This window comes from Bombina bombina, chromosome 4, assembly GCF_027579735.1.
Source record: "Bombina bombina isolate aBomBom1 chromosome 4, aBomBom1.pri, whole genome shotgun sequence".
NCBI lineage: Eukaryota > Metazoa > Chordata > Amphibia > Anura > Bombinatoridae > Bombina > Bombina bombina.
The window spans coordinates 1,164,338,583-1,164,364,211 of NC_069502.1; the positions used below are offsets into that span (position 1 = coordinate 1,164,338,583).

A 25,629-nucleotide genomic window follows, 5' to 3' on the forward strand; every position below is an offset into this window, starting at 1 on the left:
GAAGATTTTTTCTCTCACGCATCCCAATAAATCCAGTAAAAGCTCAGGCTTTCCTGAAGTGTGTTTCATACCTGGAGTCTTCAGGGGTAATCATGCCAGTTCCTTTTCAGGAACAAGGTCTGGGGTTTTATTCAAATCTATTCATTGTCCCAAAGAAGGAAAATTCATTCAGACCAGTTCTGGATCTGAAAATTTTGAATCGTTATGTAAGAGTACCAACTTTCAAGATGGTGACTATAAGGACTGTTCTGCCTTTTGTTCAGCAAGGACATTATATGTCTACAATAGACTTGCAGGATGCATACCTTCATATTCTGATTCATCCAGAACATTATCAGTTCCTGAGATTCTCTATTCTAGACAAGCATTACCAATTTGTTGCTCTTCCATTTGGCCTAGCAACAGCTCCAAGAATCTCTTCAAAGGTTCTAGGAGCCCTACTCTCTGTAATCAGAGAGCAGGGTATTGCAGTGTTCCCTTATTTGGACGATATCTTGGTACTAGCTCAGTCTTTACGTTCTGCAGAATCTCACACAAATCAACTAGTGTTGTTTCTTCAAAAACATGGTTGGAGGATCAACTTACCAAAAAGTTTCTTGATTCCTCAGACAAGGGTCACCTTTTTAGGTTTCCAGATAGATTCAGTATCCATGACTCTGTCTCTAACAGACAAGAGACGTTTTGAAATTGGTTGCAGCCTGTCGGCACCTTCGGTCTCAGTCATTCCCTTCAGTGGCTATGTGCATGGAAGTTTTAGGCCTCATGACTGCAGCATCGGACGCGATTCCTTTTGCTCGTTTTCACATGAGACCTCTCCAGCTTTGTATGCTAAATCAATGGTGCAGGGATTATACAAATATATCACAATTAATATCCTTAAATATCCAGCATGGCCACACAGGTTTTGGTATGCGGATCTTGTTCGGATGTCCAGTTGCCAACCTTGGCCACTTCCATTAAGGCCAGACCTTCTATCTCAAGGTCCGTTTTTCCATCAGGATCTCAAATCATTAAATTTGAAGGTATGGAAATTGAACGCTTAGTGCTAAGTCATAGAGGTTTCTCTGACTCGGTGATTATTACTATGTTGCAAGCTCGTAAATCTGTCTCTAGAAAGATTTATTATCGAGTTTGGAAGACTTAGATTTCATGGTGTTCTTCTCATAAATTCTCTTGGCATTCTTTTAGAATTCCTAGAATTTTACAGTTTCTTCAGGATGGTTTGGATAAGGGTTTGTCTGCAAATTCTTTGAAGGGACAAATCTCTGCTCTTTCTGTTTTATTTCACAGAAAGATTGCTAAACTTCCTGATATTCACTGTTTTGTACAGGCTTTAGTTCGTATTAAGCCTGTCATTAAATCAATTTCTCCTCCTTGGAGTCTTATTTTGGTTTTGAAGGTATTACAGGCTCCTCCATTTGAGCCTATGCATTCTTTGGACATTAAACTACTTTCTTGGAAAATGTTGTTCCTTTTGGCTATCTCTTCTGCTAGAAGAGTTTCTGAGCTATCTGCTCTTTCTTGTGAATCTCCTTTTCTGATTTTTCATCAGGATAAGGCGGTTTTGCGGTCTTCATTTAACTTTTACCTAAGGTTGTGAACAACATTAGTAGAGAAATTGTTGTCCCTTCCTTGTGTCCTAATCCTAAGAATTCTTTGGAAAGATCCTTACATTCTTTGGATGTGGTGGGAGCTTTGAAATATTATGTTGAAGCTACTAAAGATTTCAGGAAGACTTCTAGTCTGTTATATTTTCTGGTCCTAGGAAAGGTCAGAAGGCTTCTGCTATTTCCTTGGCTTCTTGGTTAAAGCTTTTGATTCTTCAAGCTTATTTGGAGTCGGGTCAGACTCCGCCTCAGAGAATTGCAGCTCATTCTACGAGATCAGTTTCCACTTCGTGGGCTTTTAAGAATGAAGCTTCAGTTGATCAGATTTGTAAAGCGGCAACTTGGTCCTCTTTGCATACATTTACTAAATTCTACCATTTTGATGAATTTGCTTCTTCAGAAGCAGTTTTTTTGTAGAAAAGTTCTTCAGGCAGCTGTTTCAGTTTGCTTCTTCTGCTGATGTTTTAGGTTTTTCTTGTCATTAAAGAATGAACTTATAATTGGGTTGTGGATTATTTTTTCAGCGGAAAATGGCTGTTTTTTATTTTATCCCTCCCTCCCTAGTGACTCTTGCGTGGAGTTCCACATCTTGGGTATTGATAACCCATACGTCACTAGCTCATGGACTCCTGCCAATTACATGAAAGAAAACATAATTTATGTAAGAATTTACATGATAAATGTATTTCTTTCATATTGGCAGGAGTCCATGAGGCCCACCCTTTTTTATGGTGGTTGTTTTTTTGTATAAAGCACAATTATTTCCAAATTCCTTTGTTGATGCTTTTTTTCTCCTTTCTTTATTACCCCACTGCTTGGCTATTCGTTAAACTGAATTGTGGGTGTGGTGAGGGGTGTAGTTTATAGGCATTTTGAGGTTTGGGAAACTTTGCCCCTCCTGGTAGGATTGTATATCCCATACGTCACTAGCTCATGGACTCTTGCAAATATGAAAGAAATTAATTTATCAGGTAAATTCTTACATTAATTAAAATTTTAAGCAACTTTTTAATTTACTCCTATTATCAATTGTTCTTTGTTCTCTTGCTATCTTTAGTTGAAAAAGAAGGCATCTAGGCTTTTTTGGTTTAGGACTCTGGACAGCACTTTTTATTGGTGGATGAATTTATCCACCAATCAGCAAGAACAACCCAGGTTGTTCACCAAAAATGGGCTGGCATCTAAGCTTACAAATAAAGATACCAAGAGAATGAAGAAAATTTGTTAATAGGAGTAAATAGAAAGTTGCTTAAAATGTCATGCTCTATCTGAATTAAGAAAAATTTGGCTTCGATGTCTCTAAGTATCACTTCCTTCCCACAATCCCCCAGTCATTCTGTGGAGTTAGCGAGCTCTTTTTTTGGATCTATTGTTAAGAAGCAGGAGGTTATTAGCTCATCTAGAACAATACCTTGTATTTGGACTGGCTGTACTAGACTGCCAGGTTTTATGGCAGAAAATTGGGTTGGCTGGGAAGCCAACCTATGGCCTTGTGGTGCAGTCTAGGATTTATAGTTATGCAGTTGCAGATTTAATATTTTACCTCCATTCCACGCTTCTGGCATTTCCTTTTTAGGATATTTGGCCATAATTTTCTTCTGACTTTGGAGGGAAAGTTTTTTTTTTTTTTTTTCCTTTTAGGAAGAATTCCTCCTTTTGGGCAGATTTCTCTTTCTGGAGTATCTGCGTTCGAGGTATGTTGGGAGACCTTCCCTGAACTGGGTTCGGGACCGGCTCTTGGAAAGTGCGAATTCCAGTCCCAGTCTGGAAACGAGTTCTAGAGTTTTCTCTAGTATCCTTTCTCCTTGGGTCATGAGGGCCTGTTCAGAACAAACATAGGATTTGTTTCTTTGAGCGGATTCTTCTCAAGTTTTTTGAGAAGGACTTGGGTATAAGTGTGTTTCTTTCATGTAATTGGCAAGAGTCCATGAGCTAGTGACGTATGGGATATACAATCCTACCAGGAGGGGCAATAGTTTCCCAAACCTCAAAATGCCTATAAATACATCCCTAACCACACCCACAATTGAGTTTTTGCAAACTTTGCCTCCTATGGAGGTGGTGAAGTAAGTTTGTGCTAAGATTTCTACGTTGATATGCGCTTCTCAGCATTTTGAAGCCTGATTCCTCTGAGTACAGTGAATGTCAGAGGGATGTGAAGGGAGTATCACCTATTGAATGTGATGGTTTTCCTCATGGGAAATCTATTTCATAGGTTCTCTGTTATCGGTCGTAGAGATTCATCTCCTACCTCCCTTTTCAGATCGACGATATACTCTCATATTGCATTACCTCTACTGATAACTGTTTCAGTACTAGTTTGGCTATCTGCTATATGTGGATGGGTGTCTTTCGGTAAGTATGTTTTCATTATTTAAGACACTCTCAGCTATGGTTTGGCACTTTATGTATGAATATAAAGTTCTAAATATATGTATTGTACTTATATTTGCCATAAGTCAGGTTTATGTATATTTCCTTTTGCAGACTATTCTGTTTCATATATGGGAAAACATATTTAGGAAAATATTTTTCTTACCTGGGGTTTAGTGTTTTTTCTAGGTTTTTTTTTTCAAATTGACTGCTTTTTCATTAAATTTTCGCGGGAAAAATTAGGCTCGCAAGGGGCAAAAATGCTGATGTTTATTGCGTCATTCTTGGGGCGAGAATTTTTTGGCGCAAAGATGGGTCCGGTGACGCAAGTTCGTAATTTTCAGCGTCTTAGTTGACACAGAGTTCTTTACACAAGGTTGCGTCTGCAATGACGCTAGTGTGTCATTTCCGGATGTTGCTTGTGCCCTAAAAAAATTTCATTTTGCGTTATGCATCATACTTGGCACCAAATAATTTAATTATTTAAAGCCCTATTCCTATGTGCCTCTTGCCCTTTTTCTATGTCAGAGGGCTATGCTGTTTGCTTTTTTTCCCATTCCTGAAACTGCCATATAAGGAAATGTATCATTTTGCTTTATATGTTTGTTTTTTTCTATTACATTTGCAAGATGTCTCAGAAACCACTGTTGGAACCCTGCTGCCTGACAACAGTTCTACCAAAGCTAAGTGTATCTGTTGTAAATTTGTGGAGATTATATCTCCAGCTGTGGTATGTAATAGTTGTCATGATAAGCTTTTACATGCAGAGAATGTATCCATCAGTAATAGTACAATGCCTGTTGTTCCTTCAACATCTAATGTACATGATATCACTGTGAATATAAAAGATTTTGTTGCTGATGCAATTCAGAAGGCTTTGTCTGCTATCCCACAAATATCAATTGCCTTAGGCAATTGTAAGAATGTACTTGTGTAGCACTCACCAGCAAATGATATATTTTGGTCCAATGCTACCTTAGGTAAAGAAGCCCAGAGAGGGGCGATTAAAACTTAACTTTTATTTTGTTGGTTAAAATCTTTACAACACATTAAAATCCACAAACAGTGTGGGGTGAGGGAATGTTGTTCCAAAAAGGAATAGACCATTAGTACATTTTTGGTAAATCCAAGGGAAAGTACCCTCACTAATATGGGGTGCTACAATATACCTCGGGTGTCACCCTTTTATATGTAGGGTCCTCAGTTATATCTCAGGTGTAGCTGATCCCCCAATAGTTGTGTGTAGTCCGCAATGTGGGGAGTGTGATTACTAATTCTGGTTTGTGTTTTATTTCGGTTTTTATTTTGGAACCAAAATATACAGTTCTTTGCCACTCCTTTGTTGAAGGATAGGATAGAATTATCACCAGACTAGCTGTGCTGAGGAGTCTATCAACGGCTTAGTGATGGATTTGATGGATATGCTTATATTGTGGAGATTATGACTGGGGGGTGACAATATAGCACGTTAATGTAGAGAAATTGTTTAACCCACTTATCTACGAGGGTTAGGAGGTATTCTCCTGTTTATATGTGGGATCAGGTTGATCGTGCTACAGTATTGATCTGATGTTACAGATATTCTTAACTGTTGTATAGATAGCCCTATGCGGTAATTAGAATTATTTATAGTTATCAACACATGTTATTATAATTCCATATAGAGAGCTAAATATACCTATACGTTAAATACGCTGTCAATTTGTACTGAATATCTGTTATAGTGTGCGGTGCTTCTACTCGTATTCTAATACTTGGTATATAAAGAGCCTGAATGGCGAAAATGAGCGGAGCTTGACTGTCAAAGGACAGTAATAGTATTCAGAAAAAATTAATTTCCTGTAGGTCAGAATAGCTGGTTTCTGTACCGGTGATATCAAACCCGCCCCTGCTTGATTATATAAATATATAGGTTTCCTTAGTATTGCGGATGCACCTTTGAATTCCTTATCGTAAAGTAGGACTTATCAGTATACTTCATCAGTCCTTACTGTATATATTAACCCCCCGTTTTTTTCGGGTTTTGCTCCCCAATATACTATGTAAATGAGATTAGTTTAGCCGGAAGTTTTCAGTAGTCAGCGTTAATGTAGTGGCTAAACAATTATAATAATCTAGATGGTAAAATTCGAGTTGCCGTTTGGCCTTCCCAGCTTATAGTATAAACACACAAATATCGATCCCTTACCAGACTTGTCGCAAAAATAGACAAAACGAAATTAATATATTATGGTTAGAGTGTTTAGCCACTACATTAACGCTGACTACTGAAAACTTCCGGCTAAACTAATCTCATTTACATAGTATATTGGGGAGCAAAACCCGAAAAAAACGGGGGGTTAATATATACAGTAAGGACTGATGAAGTATACTGATAAGTCCTACTTTACGATAAGGAATTCAAAGGTGCATCCGCAATACTAAGGAAACCTATATATTTATATAATCAAGCAGGGGCGGGTTTGATATCACCGGTACAGAAACCAGCTATTCTGACCTACAGGAAATTAATTTTTTCTGAATACTATTACTGTCCTTTGACAGTCAAGCTCCGCTCATTTTCGCCATTCAGGCTCTTTATATACCAAGTATTAGAATACGAGTAGAAGCACCGCACACTATAACAGATATTCAGTACAAATTGACAGCGTATTTAACGTATAGGTATATTTAGCTCTCTATATGGAATTATAATAACATGTGTTGATAACTATAAATAATTCTAATTACCGCATAGGGCTATCTATACAACAGTTAAGAATATCTGTAACATCAGATCAATACTGTAGCACGATCAACCTGATCCCACATATAAACAGGAGAATACCTCCTAACCCTCGTAGATAAGTGGGTTAAACAATTTCTCTACATTAACGTGCTATATTGTCACCCCCCAGTCATAATCTCCACAATATAAGCATATCCATCAAATCCATCACTAAGCCGTTGATAGACTCCTCAGCACAGCTAGTCTGGTGATAATTCTATCCTATCCTTCAACAAAGGAGTGGCAAAGAACTGTATATTTTGGTTCCAAAATAAAAACCGAAATAAAACACAAACCAGAATTAGTAATCACACTCCCCACATTGCGGACTACACACAACTATTGGGGGATCAGCTACACCTGAGATATAACTGAGGACCCTACATATAAAAGGGTGACACCCGAGGTATATTGTAGCACCCCATATTAGTGAGGGTACTTTCCCTTGGATTTACCAAAAATGTACTAATGGTCTATTCCTTTTTGGAACAACATTCCCTCACCCCACACTGTTTGTGGATTTTAATGTGTTGTAAAGATTTTAACCAACAAAATAAAAGTTAAGTTTTAATCGCCCCTCTCTGGGCTTCTTTACCTAAGGTAGCATTGGACCAAAATATATCATTTGCTGGTGAGTGCTACACAAGTACATTCTTACAATTGCCTAAGGCAATTGATATTTGTGAGTTAGTCTTTCCCTATGTACAGCACCCGGTCTCCCTAATCACTACAGGTATCTCTCATATTTAGAGAAGATATTTAAAAACCAGTGAGACACAGCATCAGTAGTGCCGTCGCCTTTCTCTTGTCAGTTTCTTTGTCTGCTATCCCGCCTTCTAATAAACGTAAAAGGTCTTTTAAAACTTCTCATAAAGTTGATGAAATTTCAAATGACCGACAACATACTGAATTATCCTCCTCCTGAAGATCTATCTGATTCAGAAGATCCTACCTCAGATATTGACACTGACAAATTTACTTATTTATTTAAAATGGAGTATATTCGTTTCTTGTTAAGAGGTGTTGATTACATTGGATATTGAGGAAACTAGTCCTCTTGATATTAAAACTAGTAGACGTTTAAACTCTGTTTATAAACCTCCTGTGGTTACTCCTGAGGTTTTTCCAATTCCTGATGCTATTTCTGATATGATTTCTAAGGAATGGAATAGGCCTGGTACTTCTTTTATCCCTTCTTCATGGTTTAAAAAATTGTATCCTTTGCCAGCAGTTAGTTTGGAGTTTTGGGGGGAAAAAACCCAGAGTTGATGGGGCTATTTCTATTCTTGCCAAACGTACTACTATTCCTATGGAGGATAGTACTTCGTTTAAGGACCCTTTAGATAGGAAACTTGAATCTTCTCTAAAGAAAGCTTATTTATATTGTGGCTATCTTCTCAGGCCTGCGATTTCTTTGGCTGATGTTGCAGCTGCATCAACTTTTTGGTTGGAAAGATTTGTCTAGCATTGTTTGCTTGCTTCAGCATGCTAATCATTTTATCTGTGATGCCATTTTTTATTTAATCAAAATTGATGTCAAATCTATGTCTTTAGCTATTTTAGCTAGAAGAGCTTTGTGGCTTAAATCTTGGAATGCTGACATAGTATCTACATCTAGATTACTATCTCTTTCCTAGGTAAAAATGTATTTGGTTCTCAGTTGGATTCAATTATTTCAACTGTCACTGGGGGAAAGGGAGTTTTTGCCTCAGGATAAAAGACCTAACGGTAAATCTAAAGCTTTTAACCATTTTCGTTCCTTTCGTCAAAATAAGGAACAGAAACCCAATCCTTCCCCCAAAGAATCTGGTTCCAATTGGAAATCTCCTTCAAGTTGGAATAAATGCAAGACATTTAAGAAACCAATGCCAGCCCCTAAGTCTGCATGAAGGTGCGGCCCTCATTCCAGCTCAGCTGGTAGGGGGCAGATTAAGATTCTTCCAAAGTATTTGGGCAGATTCTGTCCAAAATTAATGGATTTAGAGTATTGTCTCTCAATGGTACCGAATAGGATTCAGAGTAAGACCTCCTGTGAGAAGATTTTTTTCTTGCGCATCCCAGCAAATCCAGTAAAGGCTCAGGCTTTTCTAAAGTGTGTTTCAGACATGGATCTTTCAAGGGTAATCATACCAGTTCTGTTTCAGGAACAAGGTCTGGGATTTTATTCAAATCTATTCATTGTCCCAAAGAAAGAAAATTAATTCAGGCCAGTTCTGGATCTGAAAATTTTGAATCGTTTAGTAAGAGTGCCAACTTTCAAAATGGTGACTATAAGGACTATTTTGCCTTTTGTTCAGCAAGGTCATTATATGTCCACGATAGACTTACAGGAGGCATATCTTCATATTCTGATTCATCCAGACCATTTTCAGTTTCTGAGATTCTCTTTTCTAGACAAGCATTAACAATTTGTGGCTCTTCCATTTGGCCTAGCGACAGCTCCAAGAATTGTTTCTTGGTGCCCTACTCTCTGTAATTAGAGAACAGGGTATTGCAGGGTTTCCTTATTTGGACGATATCTTGATACTAGCTCAGTCTTTACATTTTGCAGAATCTCGCACAAATCAACTAGTGGTGTTTCTTCAAAAACATGGTTGGAGGATCAATTTACCAAAAAGTTCCTTGATTCCTGAGACAAGGGTCACCTTTTTAGGTTTCCAGATAGATTCAGTGTCCATGACTCTGTCTCTAACAGACAAGAGACTATTAAAATTGGTTTCAGCTTGTCGGAGCCTTCAGTCTCAATCATTCCCTTCAGTAGCTATGTGCATGGACGTTTTAGATCTCATGACTGCAGCATCGGACGTGATCCCCTTTGCTCGATTTCATATGAGACCTCTCCAGCTTTGTATGCTGAATCAATGGTGCAGGGATTATACAAAGATATCACGATTAATATCTTAAATCCCAATGTTCGACTCTCTCTGACTTGGTGGTTAAATCACCATCGTATAGTTCAAGGGGCCTCTTTTGTTTGTCCAACCTGGACTGTGATCACAACAGATGCAAGTCTTTCAGGTTGGGTATCTCTGACAGCACAAGGGGTTTGGAAATCTCAAGAGGCGAGGTTACCAATCAATATTTTAGAACTCAGTGCTATTTTCACGGCTCTTCAGGTTTGGCCTCTGTTGAAGAGAGAACCGTTCATTTGCTTTCAGACAGACAATATCACAACTGTGGCATATGTCAATCATCAGTGTGGGACTCAGTCCCCAAGCTATGAAAGAAGTATCTCGGATACTTGCTTTGGCGGAATCCAGCTACTGTCTAATTTTCTGCGGTTCATATCCTTGGTGTAGACAATTGGGAAGCGGATTATCTCAGCCGTCAGACTTTACATCCGTGGGAGTGGTCGCTTCATCCAGATGTGTTTTCATTGTTCAGATGGTGGGGTCTTCCAGAAATAGATCTGATGGCTTCCCATCTAAACCAGAAACTTCCCAGGTACCTGTCCAGGTCCAGGGATCCTCAGGCGGAAGCGGTGGATGCGTTAGTAGTTCCTTGGTGTTACCAACCTGCTTATATCTTCCCGCCTCTAGTTCTTCCAAGAGTGATTTCCAAGGTCATCATGGAACAATCGTTTGTGTTGCTGGTAACTCCAGCATGGCCTCACAGGTTTTGGTATGCGGATCTTGTTCGGATGTCCAGTTGCCAACCTTGGCCACTTCCTTTAAGACCAGACCTTCTGTCTCAAGGTCCGTTTTTCCATCAGGATCTCAAATCATTCAATTTGAAGGTATGGAAATTGAATGCCTAGTGCTTAGTCATAGAGGTTTCTCTGACTCGGTTAAAGGCTCGTAAATCTGTTTCTATGAAGATTTATTATCGAGTTTGGAAGACTTATATTTCATGGTGTTCTTCTCATAAATTCTCATGGCATTCTTTTAGAATTCCTTGAATTTTACAGTTTCTTCAGGATGCTTTGGATAAAGGTTTGTCTGCAAGTTCCTTGAAGGGACAAATCTCTGCTCTTTGTTTTATTTCACAGAAAAATTGCTAAGCTTCCTGATATTCACTCTTTTGTACAGGCTTTGGTCCGTATCAAGCCTGTCATTAAATCAATCTCTCCTCCTTGGAGTCTTAATTTGGTTTTGAAGGCTTTACACAGGCTCCTCCTTTTAAACCTATGTATTCTTTGGACATTAAACTACTTTCTTGGAAAGTGTTGTTCCTTTTGGCTATCTCTTCTGCTAGAAGAGTTTCCGAATTGTCTGCTCTTTCTTGTGAATCTCCTTTTCTGATTTTCCATCAGGATAAGGCGGTTTTGTGGACTTCATTTAAATTTCTACCTAAGGTTGTGAATTCTAACAACATTAATAGAGAAATTGTTGTTCCTCCTTTGTGCCCTAATCCTAAGAATTCTTTGGATGTTGTAAGAGCTTTGAAATATTATGTTGAAGCAACTAAAGATTTCAGGAAGACTTCTAGTCTATTTGTTGTATTTTCTGGTTCTAGGTAAAGGTCAGAAGGCTTCTGCCATTTCCTTGGCATCTTGGTTAAAGCTTTTGATTCATCAGGCCCCGCCTCAGAGAATCACAGCTCATTCTACTAGATCAGTCTCCACTTTGTGGGCTTTTAAGAATGAAGCTTCAGTTGATCAGATTTGCAAAGCAGCTACTTGGTCTTATTTGCATACATTTATTAAATTCTACCATTTTGCTGTATTTGCTTCCTCTGAAGCAGTTTTTGGTAGAAAAGATCTTCAGGCAGCTGTTTCAGTTTGATTCCTCTGCTTATGTTTAAGTTTTTTCTTTTCATTTATGAGAATAAACTTATATTTTGGGTTGTGGATTATTTTTTTCAGCGGAAAATGGCTGTTATTTTTATCCCTCCCTCTCTAGTGACTCTTCTGTGGAGTTCCACATCTTGGGTATTACTATCCCATACGTCACTAGCTCATGGACTTTTCCTAATTACATAAAAGAAAACATAATTTTTGTAAGAACTTACCTGAAATTCATTTCTTTCATATTGGCAAGAGTCCATGAGACACACCCTTTTTTATGGTGTTTTTTTTTTATAAAGCACAATTATTTCCAAATTCTTTGTTTTGATGCTTTTTACTCCATTCACCCCACTACTTGGCTATTCGTTAAACTGAATTGTGGGTGTGGTGAGAGGTGTATTTATAGGCATTTTGAGGTTTGGGAAACTCTGCCCCTCCTGGTAGGATTGTATATCCCATACGTCACTAGCTCATGGACTCTTGCCAATATGAAAGATGAATTTATCATGTAAGTTCTTACATAAATTAGTTTTTTTTCTGCACAATATATGGTTCAGGTATCTTAAATCCTTGAACAATCTCTGTTCAGAGTTTTTGTGAAATTTCTTTTCCATGGATGGGGTTGAATCTGTATTCGATTCCCCTTTTCACATCTCAAGGGGGATTAATGGACTATTTCTCCAACATTGGTGTGTCCGGTCCACGGCGTCATCCATTACTTGTGGGATATTCTCCTCCCCCACAGGGAAAGGCAAGGAGAGCACACAGCAAGAGCTGTCCATATAGTCCCTCCCAGGCTCCGCCCCCCCAGTCATTCTCCTTGCCGCTCTGAACAAGTAGCATCTCCTCGGGGATGGTGAGGAGTTTGTGGTGTTTAGTTGTAGTTTTTTATTCTACTATCAATTGTTTGTTATTTTAAAATAGTGCTGGTATGTACTATTTACTCTGAAACAGAAAAAGATGAAGAGTTCTGTTTGTGAGAGGAATATGATTTTAGCAGCAGTAACTAAAATCGTTTGCCGTTTCCACATAGGACTGTTGAGAAGAGATAACTTCAGTTGGGGGAAACAGTTGGCAGACTTTTCTGCTCAAGGTATGACCATCCATATTTCTAACAAGACTGTGTAATGCTGGAAGGCTGTCATTTCCCCTCATGGGGACCGGTAAGCCATTTTCTTAGTCTCAAACAGAATAAAGGGCTTAATATGGGCTATAAAACTGGTAGACACTTTTAGGGGCTAAATCGATTGCTTTATTTAAGTATTATATGCAGTTTGAATTTGAATTTCACACTTTTATAACATTGGGGAACGTTTTTAGCACCAGGCACTTGTTAAGACACCTTCCCAGTCAGGAAGGGCCTTTCTCTGTAGTAGGCAGAGCCTCATTTTCGCGCCATTATTGCACAGTTACTTTTGAGTACAGTACATGCAGCTGCATGTGTGAGGGTCTGGAATCCACTAAAAACGTTCCTAGAAGGCTTCATTTGGTATCATATACCCCCCTGGGATTGGTGAAGTCGCAGCAAAGGCTGTGGCTGGGACTGTAAGGGGGTTAAAATTAAAAACGGCTCCGGTTTCCACATTTTAAGAGTTAACCGCTTGAAAATTGGGGTGCAATACTTTGAATGCATTAAGACACTGTGGTGAAAATTTGGTAAAGATTGGATAATTCCTTCATAGTTTTTCACATATTCAGTAATAAAGTGTGCCCTGTTTAACATTTAAAGAGACAGTAACGGTTTTGTTTAAAAACGGTTTTTGTGCTTTATTAACCAGTTTAAGCCTGTTTAACATGTCTGTACCTTAAGATAGATCATGTTCTGTATGTATGGTAGCCAATGTGGTTCCCCCTTCCAATATGTGTGATAATTGTGCCATAGTGTCCAAACAAAGTAAGGACAGTACTGTCACAAATTGTAAAGTTGCCCAGGATGATTCCTCAGATGAAGGAAGTAGACATAGTTCTACATCATCTCCTTCTGTGTCTATACCAGTTATGCCCGCGCAGGCGACCCCTAGTACTTCTAGCGCGCCAATGCTTGTTACTATGCAGTAATTGACGGCAGTAATGGATAACTCCATAGCTAATATTTTATCCAAAATGCCAGCATTTCAGAGAGAGCGCGATTGCTCTGTTTTAAACACTATAGAGCAGGAGGGCGCTGATGATAATTTTTCTGTCATACCCTCACACCAATCTGAAGTGGCAGTGAGGGAGGGTTTGTCAGATGGGGAATTTTCTGATACAGGAAGAATTTCTCAGCAGGCAGAACCTGATGTTGTGACATTTAAATTAGAGCATCTCCGCGCATTACTTAAGGAGGTGCTATCTACTCTGGATGATTGTGACAATCTGGTCAACCCAGAAAAATTGTGCAAGATGGACAAGTTCCTTGAGGTCCCGGTGCACCCTGATGTTTTTCCGATACCTAAACGGGTGGCGGACATAGTGAATAGGGAGTGGGAGAAGCTAGGCATACCTTTTGTCCCTCCTCCTATATTTAAGAAATTGTTCCCTATGGTCGACCCCAGGAAGGACACATGGCAAACAGTCCCTAAGGTCGAGGGGGCGGTTTCTACTCTAGCCAAGCGCACAACCATTCCTATTGAGGACAATTGTGCTTTCAAAGATCCTATGGATAAAAAATTGGAGGGTTTGCTTAAAGTTTTTTGTACAGCAAGGTTACCTCCTTCAACCTATTTTGTGCATTATTCCTGTCACTACAGCGGCGTGGTTCTGGTTCGAGGAACTGGAAAAGTCGCTCAGTAGGGAGACTCCGTATGAGGAAGTCATGGACAGAATTCACGCACTTAAGTTAGATAATTCCTTTATTTTAGACGCCGCTTTGCAGTTAGCGAGGTTAACGGCGAAAAATTCAGGGTTTACAATTGTGGCGCGCAGAGCGCTCTGGCTTAATATCCCTTTCAAAGGTAAGACCCTTTTTGGGCCAGATTTGAAAGAGATTATTTCAGACATCACTGGGGGAAAGGGCCATGCCCTCCCACAAGATAAACCTTTCAAGGCTAAGAATAAGTCCAATTTTCGTTCCTTTTGCAATTTCAGGAACGGACCGGCTTCCAACTCGGCAGCCTCTAGACAAGAGGGTAACGCTTCCCAGACTAAACCAGCTTGGAAATCAATGCAAGGCTGGGACAAGGGTAAACAGGCCAGGAAGCCTGCTGCTGCTACCAAAACAGCATGAAGGGGTAGCCCCCAATCCGGGACCGGATCTAGTAGGGGGCAGACTCTCTCTCTCTTTGCTCAGGCTTGGGCAAGAGATGTTCAGGATCCCTGGGCACTAGAAATAGTCTCTCAGGGTTATCTTCTAGAATTCAAGGAACTACCCCCAAGGGGAAGGTTCCACATGTCTCACTTATCTTCAAACCAAGTAAAGAGACAGGCATTCTTACATTGTGTAGAAGACCTGTTAAAGATGGGAGTGATACACCCAGTTCCAACTGTGGAACAAGGTCCGGGGTTTTACACAAATCTGTAGTTCCCAAAAAAGAGGGAACTTTCAGACCAATTCTGGATTTAAAAATTCTAAACAAATTTCTCAAGAGTGCCATAATTCAAAATGGAAACTATCGAACGATTTTACCTTCAATCCAGGAGGGTCAATTTATGACTACCGTGGATCTAAAGGATGCGTATCTACATATTCCTATCCACAAAGATCATCATCAGTTCCTAAGGTTCGCCTTTCTGGACAAACATTATCTATTTGTGGCTCTCCCATTCGGACTAGCCACTGCTCCAAGGATTTTCACAAAGGTGCTCGGGTTCCTTCTAGCGGTTCTAAGACCCAGGGGCATTGCAGTGGCACCTTACTTGGACGACATCCTAATTCAAGCGTCGTCTCTTTCAAAGACAAAGGCTCACACAGACATTGTTCTAGCCTTTCTCAGATCTCATGGGTGGAAGGTGAACATGGAAAGAGTTCTCTGTCTCCGTCAACAGGAGTCCCTTTATTGAGAACAATAATAGATTCTTTAGAAATAAAGATTTTCCTGACAGATGTCAGAAAGTCAAAGCTTCTAAACGCTTGTCAAGTTCTTCACTCTGTTCTACGGCCTTCCATAGCTCAGTGCATGGAAGTAGTAGGGTTGATGGTTGCAGCAATGGACATAGTTCCTTTTGCGCGAATTCATCTAAGACCATTACAACTGTGCATGCTCAAACAGTGGAATGGGGACTATACAGACCAGAGACTCACTCCGTTGGTGGCTGACCCAGGATCACCTGTCCCAGGGAATGAGCTTTCGCAGACCAGAGTGGGTCATTGTCACGACCAACGCCAGTCTATTAGGCTGGGGCGCGGTCTGGGATTCCCTGAAAACTCAGGGTCTATGGTCTCGGGAAGAGTCTCTTCTACCGATAAACATTCTGGAACTGAGAGCGATATTCAATGCTCTCCGGGCTTGGCCTCAACTAGCAAAGGCCAGATTCATAAGATTCCAATCAGACAACATGACGACTGTTGCTTACATCAACCATCAGGGGGGAACAAGGAGTTCCCTGGCGATGAGGGAGGTGACCAAGATCATCAAATGGGCGGAGGATCACTCCTGCCACCTATCTGCGATCCACATCCCAGGAGTAGAAAACTGGGAGGCGGATTATCTGAGTCGTCAGACCTTTCATCCGGGGGAGTGGGAACTCCACCCGGAGGTGTTTGCCCAGTTGACCCAATTATGGGGCATTCCAGACATGGATCTGATGGCATCTCGTCAGAACTTCAAGGTTCATTGCTACGGGCCCAGATCCAGGGATCCCAAGGTGACTCTAGTGGATGCAATAGTGGCGCCTTGGACTTTCAACCTAGCATATGCGTTTCCACCGTTCCCTCTCATTCCCAGGCTGGTAGCCAGGATCAAACAGGAGAAGGCCTCTGTGATTTTGATAGCTCCTGCGTGGCCACGCAGGACTTGGTATGCAGACCTGGTGAATATGTCATCGGCTCCACCATGGAAGCTACCTTTGAGACAGGATCTTCTAGTACAAGGTCCATTCGAACATCCGAATCTAGTTTCTCTCCAGCTGACTGCTTGGAAATTAAACGCTTGATTTTGTCTAAGCGTGGGTTTTCGGATTCTGTGATAGATACTCTGGTACAAGCCAGAAAACCTGTGACTAGAAGGATTTACCATAAAATATGGAAAAGATATATCTGTTGGTGTGAATCCAAGGGATTCTCATGGAGTAAGATTAAAATTCCTGGGATCCTTTCCTTTCTCCAAGAAGGTTTGGATAAGGGATTATCAGCGAGTTCTCTAAAAGGACAGATTTCTGCTTTATCTGTCTTGTTACACAAACGACTGGCAGCTGTGCCAGATGTTCAAGTTTTTGTTCAGGCTTTGGTCAGGATCAAGCCTGTTTACAGACCCTTGACTCCTCCCTGGAGTCTAAATTTGGTTCTTTCAGTTCTTCAAGGGGTTCCGTTTGAACCCTTACATTCCATAGATATCAAGTTGTTATCTTGGAAAGTTCTGTTTTTGGTTGCTATTTCTTCTGCTAGAAGAGTTTTCTGAATTATCTGCTCTGCAGTGTAATCCGCCCTATCTGGTGTTCCATTCAGATAGGGTTGTTTTGCGTACTAAACCTGGTTTCCTTCCAAAGGTTGTTTCCAACAGGAATATTAACAAGGAAATAGTTGTGCCTTCTTTGTGCCCGAATCCAGTTTCAAAGAAGGAACGCTTGTTACACAATTTAGATGTAGTCCGTGCTTTAAAGTTCTATTTAGAAGCAACAAAGGATTTCAGACAAACGTCTTCTCTGTTTGTCGTTTTATTCTGGCATGAGGAGAGGTCAAAAAGCTACTGCTACCTCTCTTTCCTTTTGGCTGAAAAGCATCATACGATTGGCTTACGAGACTGCCGGACGGCAGCCTCCTGAACGAATCACAGCTCACTCTACTAGGGCTGTGGCTTCCACATGGGCCTTCAAGAACGAGGCTTCTGTTGATCAGATATGTAAGGCAGCGACTTGGTCTTCACTGCACACTTTTGCCAAATTCTACAAATTTGATACTTTTGCTTCTTCGGAGGCTATTTTTGGGAGAAAGGTTTTGCAAGCCGTGGTGCCTTCTGTTTAGGTAACCTGATTTGCTCCCTCCCTTCATCCGTGTCCTAAAGCTTTGGTATTGGTTCCCACAAGTAATGGATGACGCCGTGGACCTGACACACCAATGTTGGAGAAAACAGAATTTATGCTTACCTGATAAATTACTTTCTCCAACGGTGTGTCCGGTCCACGGCCCGCCCTGGTTTTTTAATCGGGTTTGAAGAATTTCTTTCTCTATACACTACAGTCACCACGGCACCCTATAGTTTCTCCTTTTTTTCTCCTAACCGTCGGTCGAGTTACTGGGGGGGCGGAGCCTGGGAGGGACTATATGGACAGCTCTTGCTGTGTGCTCTCCTTGCCTTTCCCTGTGGGGGAGGAGAATATCCCACAAGTAATGGATGACGCCATGGACCGGACACACCGTTGGAGAAAGTAATTTATCAGGTAAGCATAAATTCTGTTTGTTTGTTTTTTCTGTCGTTGCACACATTTCTGTCAGATATTCAGAAGCTAAGGAATTTTTCCTCTTGCTGTCTGGTAAATAGTTTAAGCTTTTTTTTTTGTTTGTTTTTTACAAGGGAGGTTGGGAGTTTGGCTCCTGCTGTAGTCGGATTTTTTTTCTCTCCATTCGGTGATTTTCTGTATGGAGGGAATTGGTACAGGGACTTTATCCCTTTGCTGTTCCCATAAAATGGAGATTTCTGGGATCTATCTTGGAGAATGGATCTCGTCTCGTTCGACTAGAGTCTTCTTCCTGTAGTGGTCTGTCTCGGGCGTGTGCTTCTGGAGACATTCCTGGGTAATGTGACCATGGGCACCATCCTGCTGGGCTGGTGAGCGGCCTGGGTTATGTGTCTGCCCTTCCCTTTAACATAAGGTAGTGGATAGCAAACTTTCAAGCCCCTGATGGCTTAGCCTCAGTAGTTGTTGGTGTAGTTACAATAGCTCACCAATGGTTTATTTCACCCATTTTGGGGGAGCTCGGAGTTCCTTTACCTCTACTTAGATGTTGTGTGTGTGCTCTTAAGTTCTTTTTGCAAGCTTCGAAGACTTTTTGTCAGTCTTCCGCTTGTTTTGTTTGTTTTTTCCGGACAATGTAAGGGTCAGTAAGCTACTGCAATTTCTCTTTCTCTCTTGGTTGAGAAGTATTTTCAGTTGGCATATGGGACTGCTGGACAGCAGCCTCCTGAGAGAATTACTGCTCATTCCACCTGGGCGGTGTCTTCCTTTTGGGTTTTCAAGGATGCGGCCTGTGTTGAACAGATATGTTGGTCGTCTTTGCACATGTTTTCTAATTTCTATAGAATTTACTATTTTGCCTCGGCTGAGGTTTCCTTTGGGAGAAAGGTTCTTCAAGCAGTGGTTTCTTCTGTTTAGGTTACTTGTCTTGTCCCTCCCTTATCTGTGCCCTCTAGCTTGGGTATTGATTCCCAACAGTAATTGATGATGATCCGTGGACTCACTGTGTCAAGAAATAAATTTATCAGGTAAGCATAATTTTTTGTTTTTTTAAAAGTGTTGTCAGCATTTCTGTGTATGCAGCAAGCTGGAGAGGCTAAACTGAAATCCCCTCTTTGAACTTAATGTAAAATCCAGGGCAGCCTCATTGCTAAAAAATACATTCGATGTTGCTGCCTCTTGTTTAGCTTTTATAGTACAGCAGAAAAACTGCTATTTTATAAATAAAGGTTAAAATCCTCTGATACTGATATTTTACTAAAGTTATTTACGGTCATTTGCGTCTATAGTAGTTTTAATTTGGTCAATATGTTAAGTTTGGGTTGAACTACGTGAGAGGATGACTCTCACTAAGTGCAGCACATCTCCATATACATTTGTAGATTACAAAATAAAGTGCATTTTAGTTCTTATTTACCTGTAGACTTCTACATATTATATATTTATAATAACGTTTCATACTTTAGTTTCTTGGTTGTCTGTAAAAAAATATTTCATACACTGGTTAACCTGTTCAATGCCAAGAGACATAAACTAGGTCTTTGGCACACAATAGCTAAATACTTTTGCAATTACCTTCCTTCCTTTTCAGTTTCCTTGTTGACACTAACAAAGCATGAGTGTAACATTAATGTCCTTGAGGTGCTCTTGTCGTTTGTGTGTGGGTAAACTCGTCTGTCAGATAGATCCAAAGTACAGCTGGCCCCTGGATCTGAGCCACGTTTTGCCTTACACTGGCATAGCCTCTCAAAAATAGATTCCTCACACTGGCATAGCCTCTCAAAAATAGATTCCTCACACTCTCTGCTGCTGGGTTATTGGAAAATTACACACAGTAAATAGAGGCTAGGGAGTCAGCTTAATCGGAATAGGATAATATGCTTAAAGGATCAGTCTGGTCATTTATATTTCCGTTAAAGAAAGTGCACTTATGGGAATGCTTGACTCTGTCATTAACCAGTTAACTTGTCATTTAAAAATGCTTCCTCATAGGGCATGATGGGTTGATTTTTCCTTTATAGACAGAGTAAAGATATAATTTACTGCAATTTCTCTATTCCTTTTTATTTGTTTTATATCAAATGCTGTTTATCCCAGTACACAAGACTTTATCCAGAAATGACCCAGCTCCCTAGTTAAAGGTAATGAAGAAAGTGTCTGTCATCTTTTTAAATAACCCAGCTCACTGGTTAAAACAAATAAATAAATAATCTCTGTTATCTAGAAATGACCAGTTAAAAGGTTAAAAAGTGTTTGTTGATTACTTGAATAGTCTGTAAATCATAAAACTACAGGCTTATATATTTTTTTAATTGTTCTGCATGTATTTTATATACTATAAAACGTATATAAAATACTATTCACTTTCTCCATATAACATGGGAGTCTGCAATATTACCGCTGATTTCCAATGTCCGTGTAAATGATTCAGCTCCTGATGTAACATTGTTCATAGCATTCACTGCACAAAACTCTCAGATACTTAACTGAAAAGGAATCCGTCTTGCCAATAGCACCACACAGAGTACAACCATATATCTTCACCTAATGCATGAGTACCAGACCATGTGACTTAGATTAAATGGCAGCAATCCTTGTGTTTATAACTGAAAAACAAAAAGTAAAACTGAAAGTAAATATTGCAGATTGTTAAACTAAACCGATAAAACGAATACGCTCGCAAACAGCTTTGCAGTGAGCTCAGATAGCACTTGTTGTTCTGACATTTCTTGCAGTTGTTTGCAGGTTCATGTTTACCAGTGCTGTGTTAAAGCTGCTGGCTTCTACTCAGATCAGATTAGTATGAAGGGGATGTATTGTCTGATCTGATTCTTTAGTATTTTCCAGTATCATCAGATCCTGCAGATTTCTGCTATGATAAAGATCAAAAGAATTTTAGCTGAAGGTTATCTGGAACAAAATCTAACCGAAGTGTAAAAAAAATGAGCAATTCTTCATTTTGACGGGACAATGAGAACTGTCAGTTTTTATAAAGTGTTTAATAAAAGGTTTTTCTTTCCCACAATAATTTCCAGTATAGTTTTTCATGAGAAATACTTTAAAAAACAATTTGTCACACAATGGAGTTAAGCCTAAATTTTAAGGGAATTCTAATGCAAAAATCACACACCTGAATTGGTTAGTTCACATCATTATTGTATCACTGGCTTTAGAGAACTATGCATTTAACTCGCATTCCTTACGACTCCGAAGCAGAAAATGGCCTGCAATTGGCAGGGTTGTGTGAGACTGCTGCTCCTGATTGGGTGGCCAATGGTGTCCTGCTTGCAGCTCCTGAGTACAGATAACCTGTGCCATAGTCTTTAAACGCATAGTTATCTAGGGTCCGCAAAAACATTACATGCTAGAGTGTCGTTTTTGGATAAGAACATTGCTTTAAATATCCAAATAATAATCTGGATATAAAAACATATAATATTGATTCGCCACATTATAAATACTGCAATAATCTTCTCCAGCACCTGCACAGGTGGTGCTTGAGATTAACTAGCAGAATAATTCAACTTCTTGTCAAATACCCACATGCTTAGTACCTTTACCTCTTCTGTTTGCTTTGCAGATTTGTACCAACATCCTGACCTTGTGTCTGCGGGAGCTTTTTGAATTTAGGTTTATGCAGACTGATCCAAACTGGTCCAATTTCTTCTATGACCCACAACTACATAAGGTGACATTTGTCTCTCTGTTACTCAGCTTTTTTGTGTTAATGTGTAGAATGTACACGTTATCCAAAACGGAGAAGCCCAGCACTCAGGATTATATAGAGGTGCTGGTAGACTTAAAGGGACATTGTACGCTAGACTTTTCTTTGCATAAATGTTTTGTAGTTGATGCATTTATATAGCCCATCTGGTAGTGTGTTTGTAACAATGTATAGTTTTGCTTATTTTTTAATAACATTGTGCTGATTTTTAGACTCCTAATCAAGCCCCAAAGTATCATATGTAGACTGAAGTCAACATACTCCTGCAGTATTCAGTTTGTTCAATCTGTCTTTTCATATGCGGGTTCTGCTCTTCTTGCTTTCCCAGCCCTTTTCACTGGGTGTCTCAGCCTAACCTCATCAATAGTGCTAAACTGAGAGCTTCTAAGTAAGTTTTTAATAGCTTTTATACTGAATTTTTAGATCTGTATCTGTGCATATTCTTTCTAGTAGTGTATATTACATGCAGTTATATGAAAATTGGTGTACACTGTCCCTTTAAAGATCTTCTATATATGGAAGCCTAGTGGATTTTAAGTTTTTAATTTTTATGAAATCCATGTCTGTTTTGAAACCCTGTAAATTTTCTTATTTTTATAATGAATAAATGTGACTGTTGCGCTGTAGGGGAATTTTTGTGCTACTTAAGTGCTGTGATTTGCTGCCTCCTCAAGTTAACTTTTGGGCACATCCCTTTAAGAGTGGGAGGTTAAGGGTTAATATGTGTTTATACTGATGATGTAACTAGCTCCTCCATTTGTCTGATTCGAGATTGGTCCAAATTTTATTGGTGGGAGTTTAAAATGAGCTGTGGTGTTTATTCGTGTTAGCTTGATAACGGAACAGGAGCCCCTCACATGGGCTAATGGTTTCACATTCTGCCTACTTGGAGTGCTGTTCTCCTAATGTCCCTGTGAATATTTGTATTATGTTTTTTAGCAAATGATCGCTTTTATTTATTGTAACTTCCTATTTATAACCTAAGTTCAGCGCTTATCTTTTCTCTGCCTTCATTTGTTTAGGTCGCTTTATTAGACTTTGGAGCAACAAGAGGCTTTGATGAGGAGTTCACCGATATGTACGTTAAGGTTAGTAGTGCAGAAGCAAATCTGGATTTATTGTTTTGATTACGTCACCAGACATTTATTTAAGGGCATTAAACAAGAAAATGTAGTTTCCATAAAATTTCATATAATTAATGAAAATAAAACATTGTTTTTGTTTATTACCTTTGTTGTGAAATAGCTCTGAAAATTGTGATGAAAAAAAGATTTAAACCTCCCTTTTTAAGTTGATGGTTTTTCATGTGTAAAACATTGTGTAACCAACTTCACAAATTGGGTTTATATGACTTATTCTTCAGAACTTGTTTTCTTAGACAACAACAACATCATTGACAGAATCTTAAGTATCTGTCCAGTGTGGTTCAGATCTATATACAACCACACTGGAAGGAGAGGCAACGGGAAGGAGAGGCGTTGATATTTTAGTTCTTTAGAGTGATCAGTCACATTGTATACAATTACTTGTGTACCGCGCACAATTAACCCATGTGAGGGGGTGATAGAATAGAAGCTTCTTATTTTAAAAGATCCATGAACAAAATTTCTAATCAATTAGAGGCACGTTGGTTTGAATTAGTAATTCTGTTCAGATATAATAGGACAATATAATTTAATTTCCCAGGCATTTTGTTGACCTTTGGTAAAAAGATCATGTTGGCTGGATTGTAACCATAGCTACATTGTTCTAAATTAAATAATGTAATTGTGCAACAAAACTACTTAAAATTTGCTTTTGATGTTCATTGTGACCACTAACCTTCTTGTTAAAATGCTCTCTGTTTTACAATGTCTTCTTTTCAAGGGTTTATTTATTTCCACCATAATGTCTTGGGGGAGATGAAAAATCGAATACATTCATACCAGAGTTTGTCTCATTCCTGTGGCAGGAAATATTGACCTTAATATCCATCCCCACTTATTATAAGCTAACATTAGCATATATAAAAATGAACAAACCTCCTATGTTGAATGCAAGCTATCTATGATACTTAAAAATATTAGAACAACAATTAAAATTTGTATTACTTGGCATTAGGCAGAATATATATATATATATATATATATATATATATATATGTATATAAAACAGAGAGAGACTGGTGGAGAGACACTGGGACAGAGAGACACTGGGACAGAGAGGGACTGGGACAGAGAGACACTGGGACTGGGACGGAGAGAGACACTGGGACGGAGAGAGACACTGGGACGGAGAGAGACACTGGGACGGAGAGAGACACTGGGACGGAGAGAGAGAGAGACACTGGGGGAGAGAGAGAGAGACACTGGGGGGGAGAGAGAGACACTGGGGGGGAGAGAGAGACACTGGGGGGGAGAGAGAGACACTGGGGGGGAGAGAGACACTGGGGGAGAGAGTGAGAGAGAGACACTGGGGGAGAGAGACACTGGGGGGGAGAGTGGGAGAGAGACACTGGGGGGGAGAGTGGGAGAGAGACACTGGGGGGGAGAGTGAGAGAGAGACACTGGGGGGGAGAGTGAGAGAGAGACACTGGGGGAGAGAGTGAGAGAGAGACACTGGGGGAGAGAGAGAGACACTGGGGGAGAGAGTGAGACACTGGGGGAGAGAGTGAGACACTGGGGGAGAGAGTGAGACACTGGGGGAGAGAGTGAGACACTGGGGGAGAGAGTGAGACACTGGGGGAGAGAGTGAGACACTGGGGGAGAGAGTGAGACACTGGGGGAGAGAGTGAGACACTGGGGGAGAGAGTGAGACACTGGGGGAGAGAGTGAGACACTGGGGGAGAGAGAGAGACACTGGGGGAGAGAGTGAGACACTGGGGGAGAGAGTGAGACACTGGGGGAGAGAGTGAGACACTGGGGGAGAGAGTGAGACACTGGGGGAGAGAGAGAGACACTGGGGGAGAGAGAGAGACACTGGGGGGGAGAGTGAGAGAGACACTGGGGGGGAGAGAGACACTGGGGGGGAGAGTGAGAGAGAGACACTGGGGGGGAGAGTGAGAGAGAGACACTGGGGGGGAGAGTGAGAGAGAGACACTGGGGGGGAGAGTGAGAGAGAGACACTGGGGGAGAGAGTGAGAGTGAGACACTGGGGGAGAGAGTGAGACACTGGGGGAGAGAGTGAGACACTGGGGGAGAGAGTGAGACACTGGGGGAGAGAGTGAGACACTGGGGGAGAGAGTGAGACACTGGGGGAGAGAGTGAGACACTGGGGGAGAGAGAGAGACACTGGGGGAGAGAGAGAGACACTGGGGGAGAGAGAGAGACACTGGGGGAGAGAGAGAGACACTGGGGGAGAGAGAGAGACACTGGGGGGGGAGAGAGACACTGGGGGGGAGAGTGAGAGAGAGACACTGGGGGGGAGAGTGAGAGTGAGACACTGGGGGAGAGAGTGAGACACTGGGGGAGAGAGTGAGACACTGGGGGAGAGAGTGAGACACTGGGGGAGAGAGTGAGACACTGGGGGAGAGAGTGAGACACTGGGGGAGAGAGTGAGACACTGGGGGAGAGAGTGAGACACTGGGGGAGAGAGTGAGACACTGGGGGAGAGAGTGAGACACTGGGGGAGAGAGAGAGACACTGGGGGAGAGAGAGAGACACTGGGGGAGAGAGAGAGACACTGGGGGGGAGAGAGACACTGGGGGGGAGAGTGAGAGAGAGACACTGGGGGAGAGAGACACTGGGGGGGAGAGAGAGAGAGACACTGGGGGGGAGAGTGAGAGAGAGACACTGGGGGAGAGAGTGAGAGAGAGACACTGGGGGAGAGAGAGACACTGGGGGAGAGAGAGACACTGGGGGAGAGAGAGACACTGGGGGAGAGAGAGACACTGGGGGAGAGAGAGACACTGGGGGAGAGAGTGAGA

The 25,629-nt window shown here is 40.8% G+C and overlaps 1 protein-coding gene across 1 annotated transcript in view; it reads left to right on the plus strand.

Annotated features, from left to right (window-relative positions):
- The window catches only part of COQ8A (coenzyme Q8A), a 452,989-nt gene that overhangs the window by 363,404 nt on the left and 63,956 nt on the right, over nt 1–25,629 (plus strand). Inside the window, exons 13-14 of the mRNA XM_053712627.1 lie at nt 21,582–21,689; nt 22,748–22,813. Of these exons, the coding sequence (XP_053568602.1) occupies nt 21,582–21,689; nt 22,748–22,813 (174 nt within the window). The remainder of the gene's footprint in view (nt 1–21,581; nt 21,690–22,747; nt 22,814–25,629) is intronic.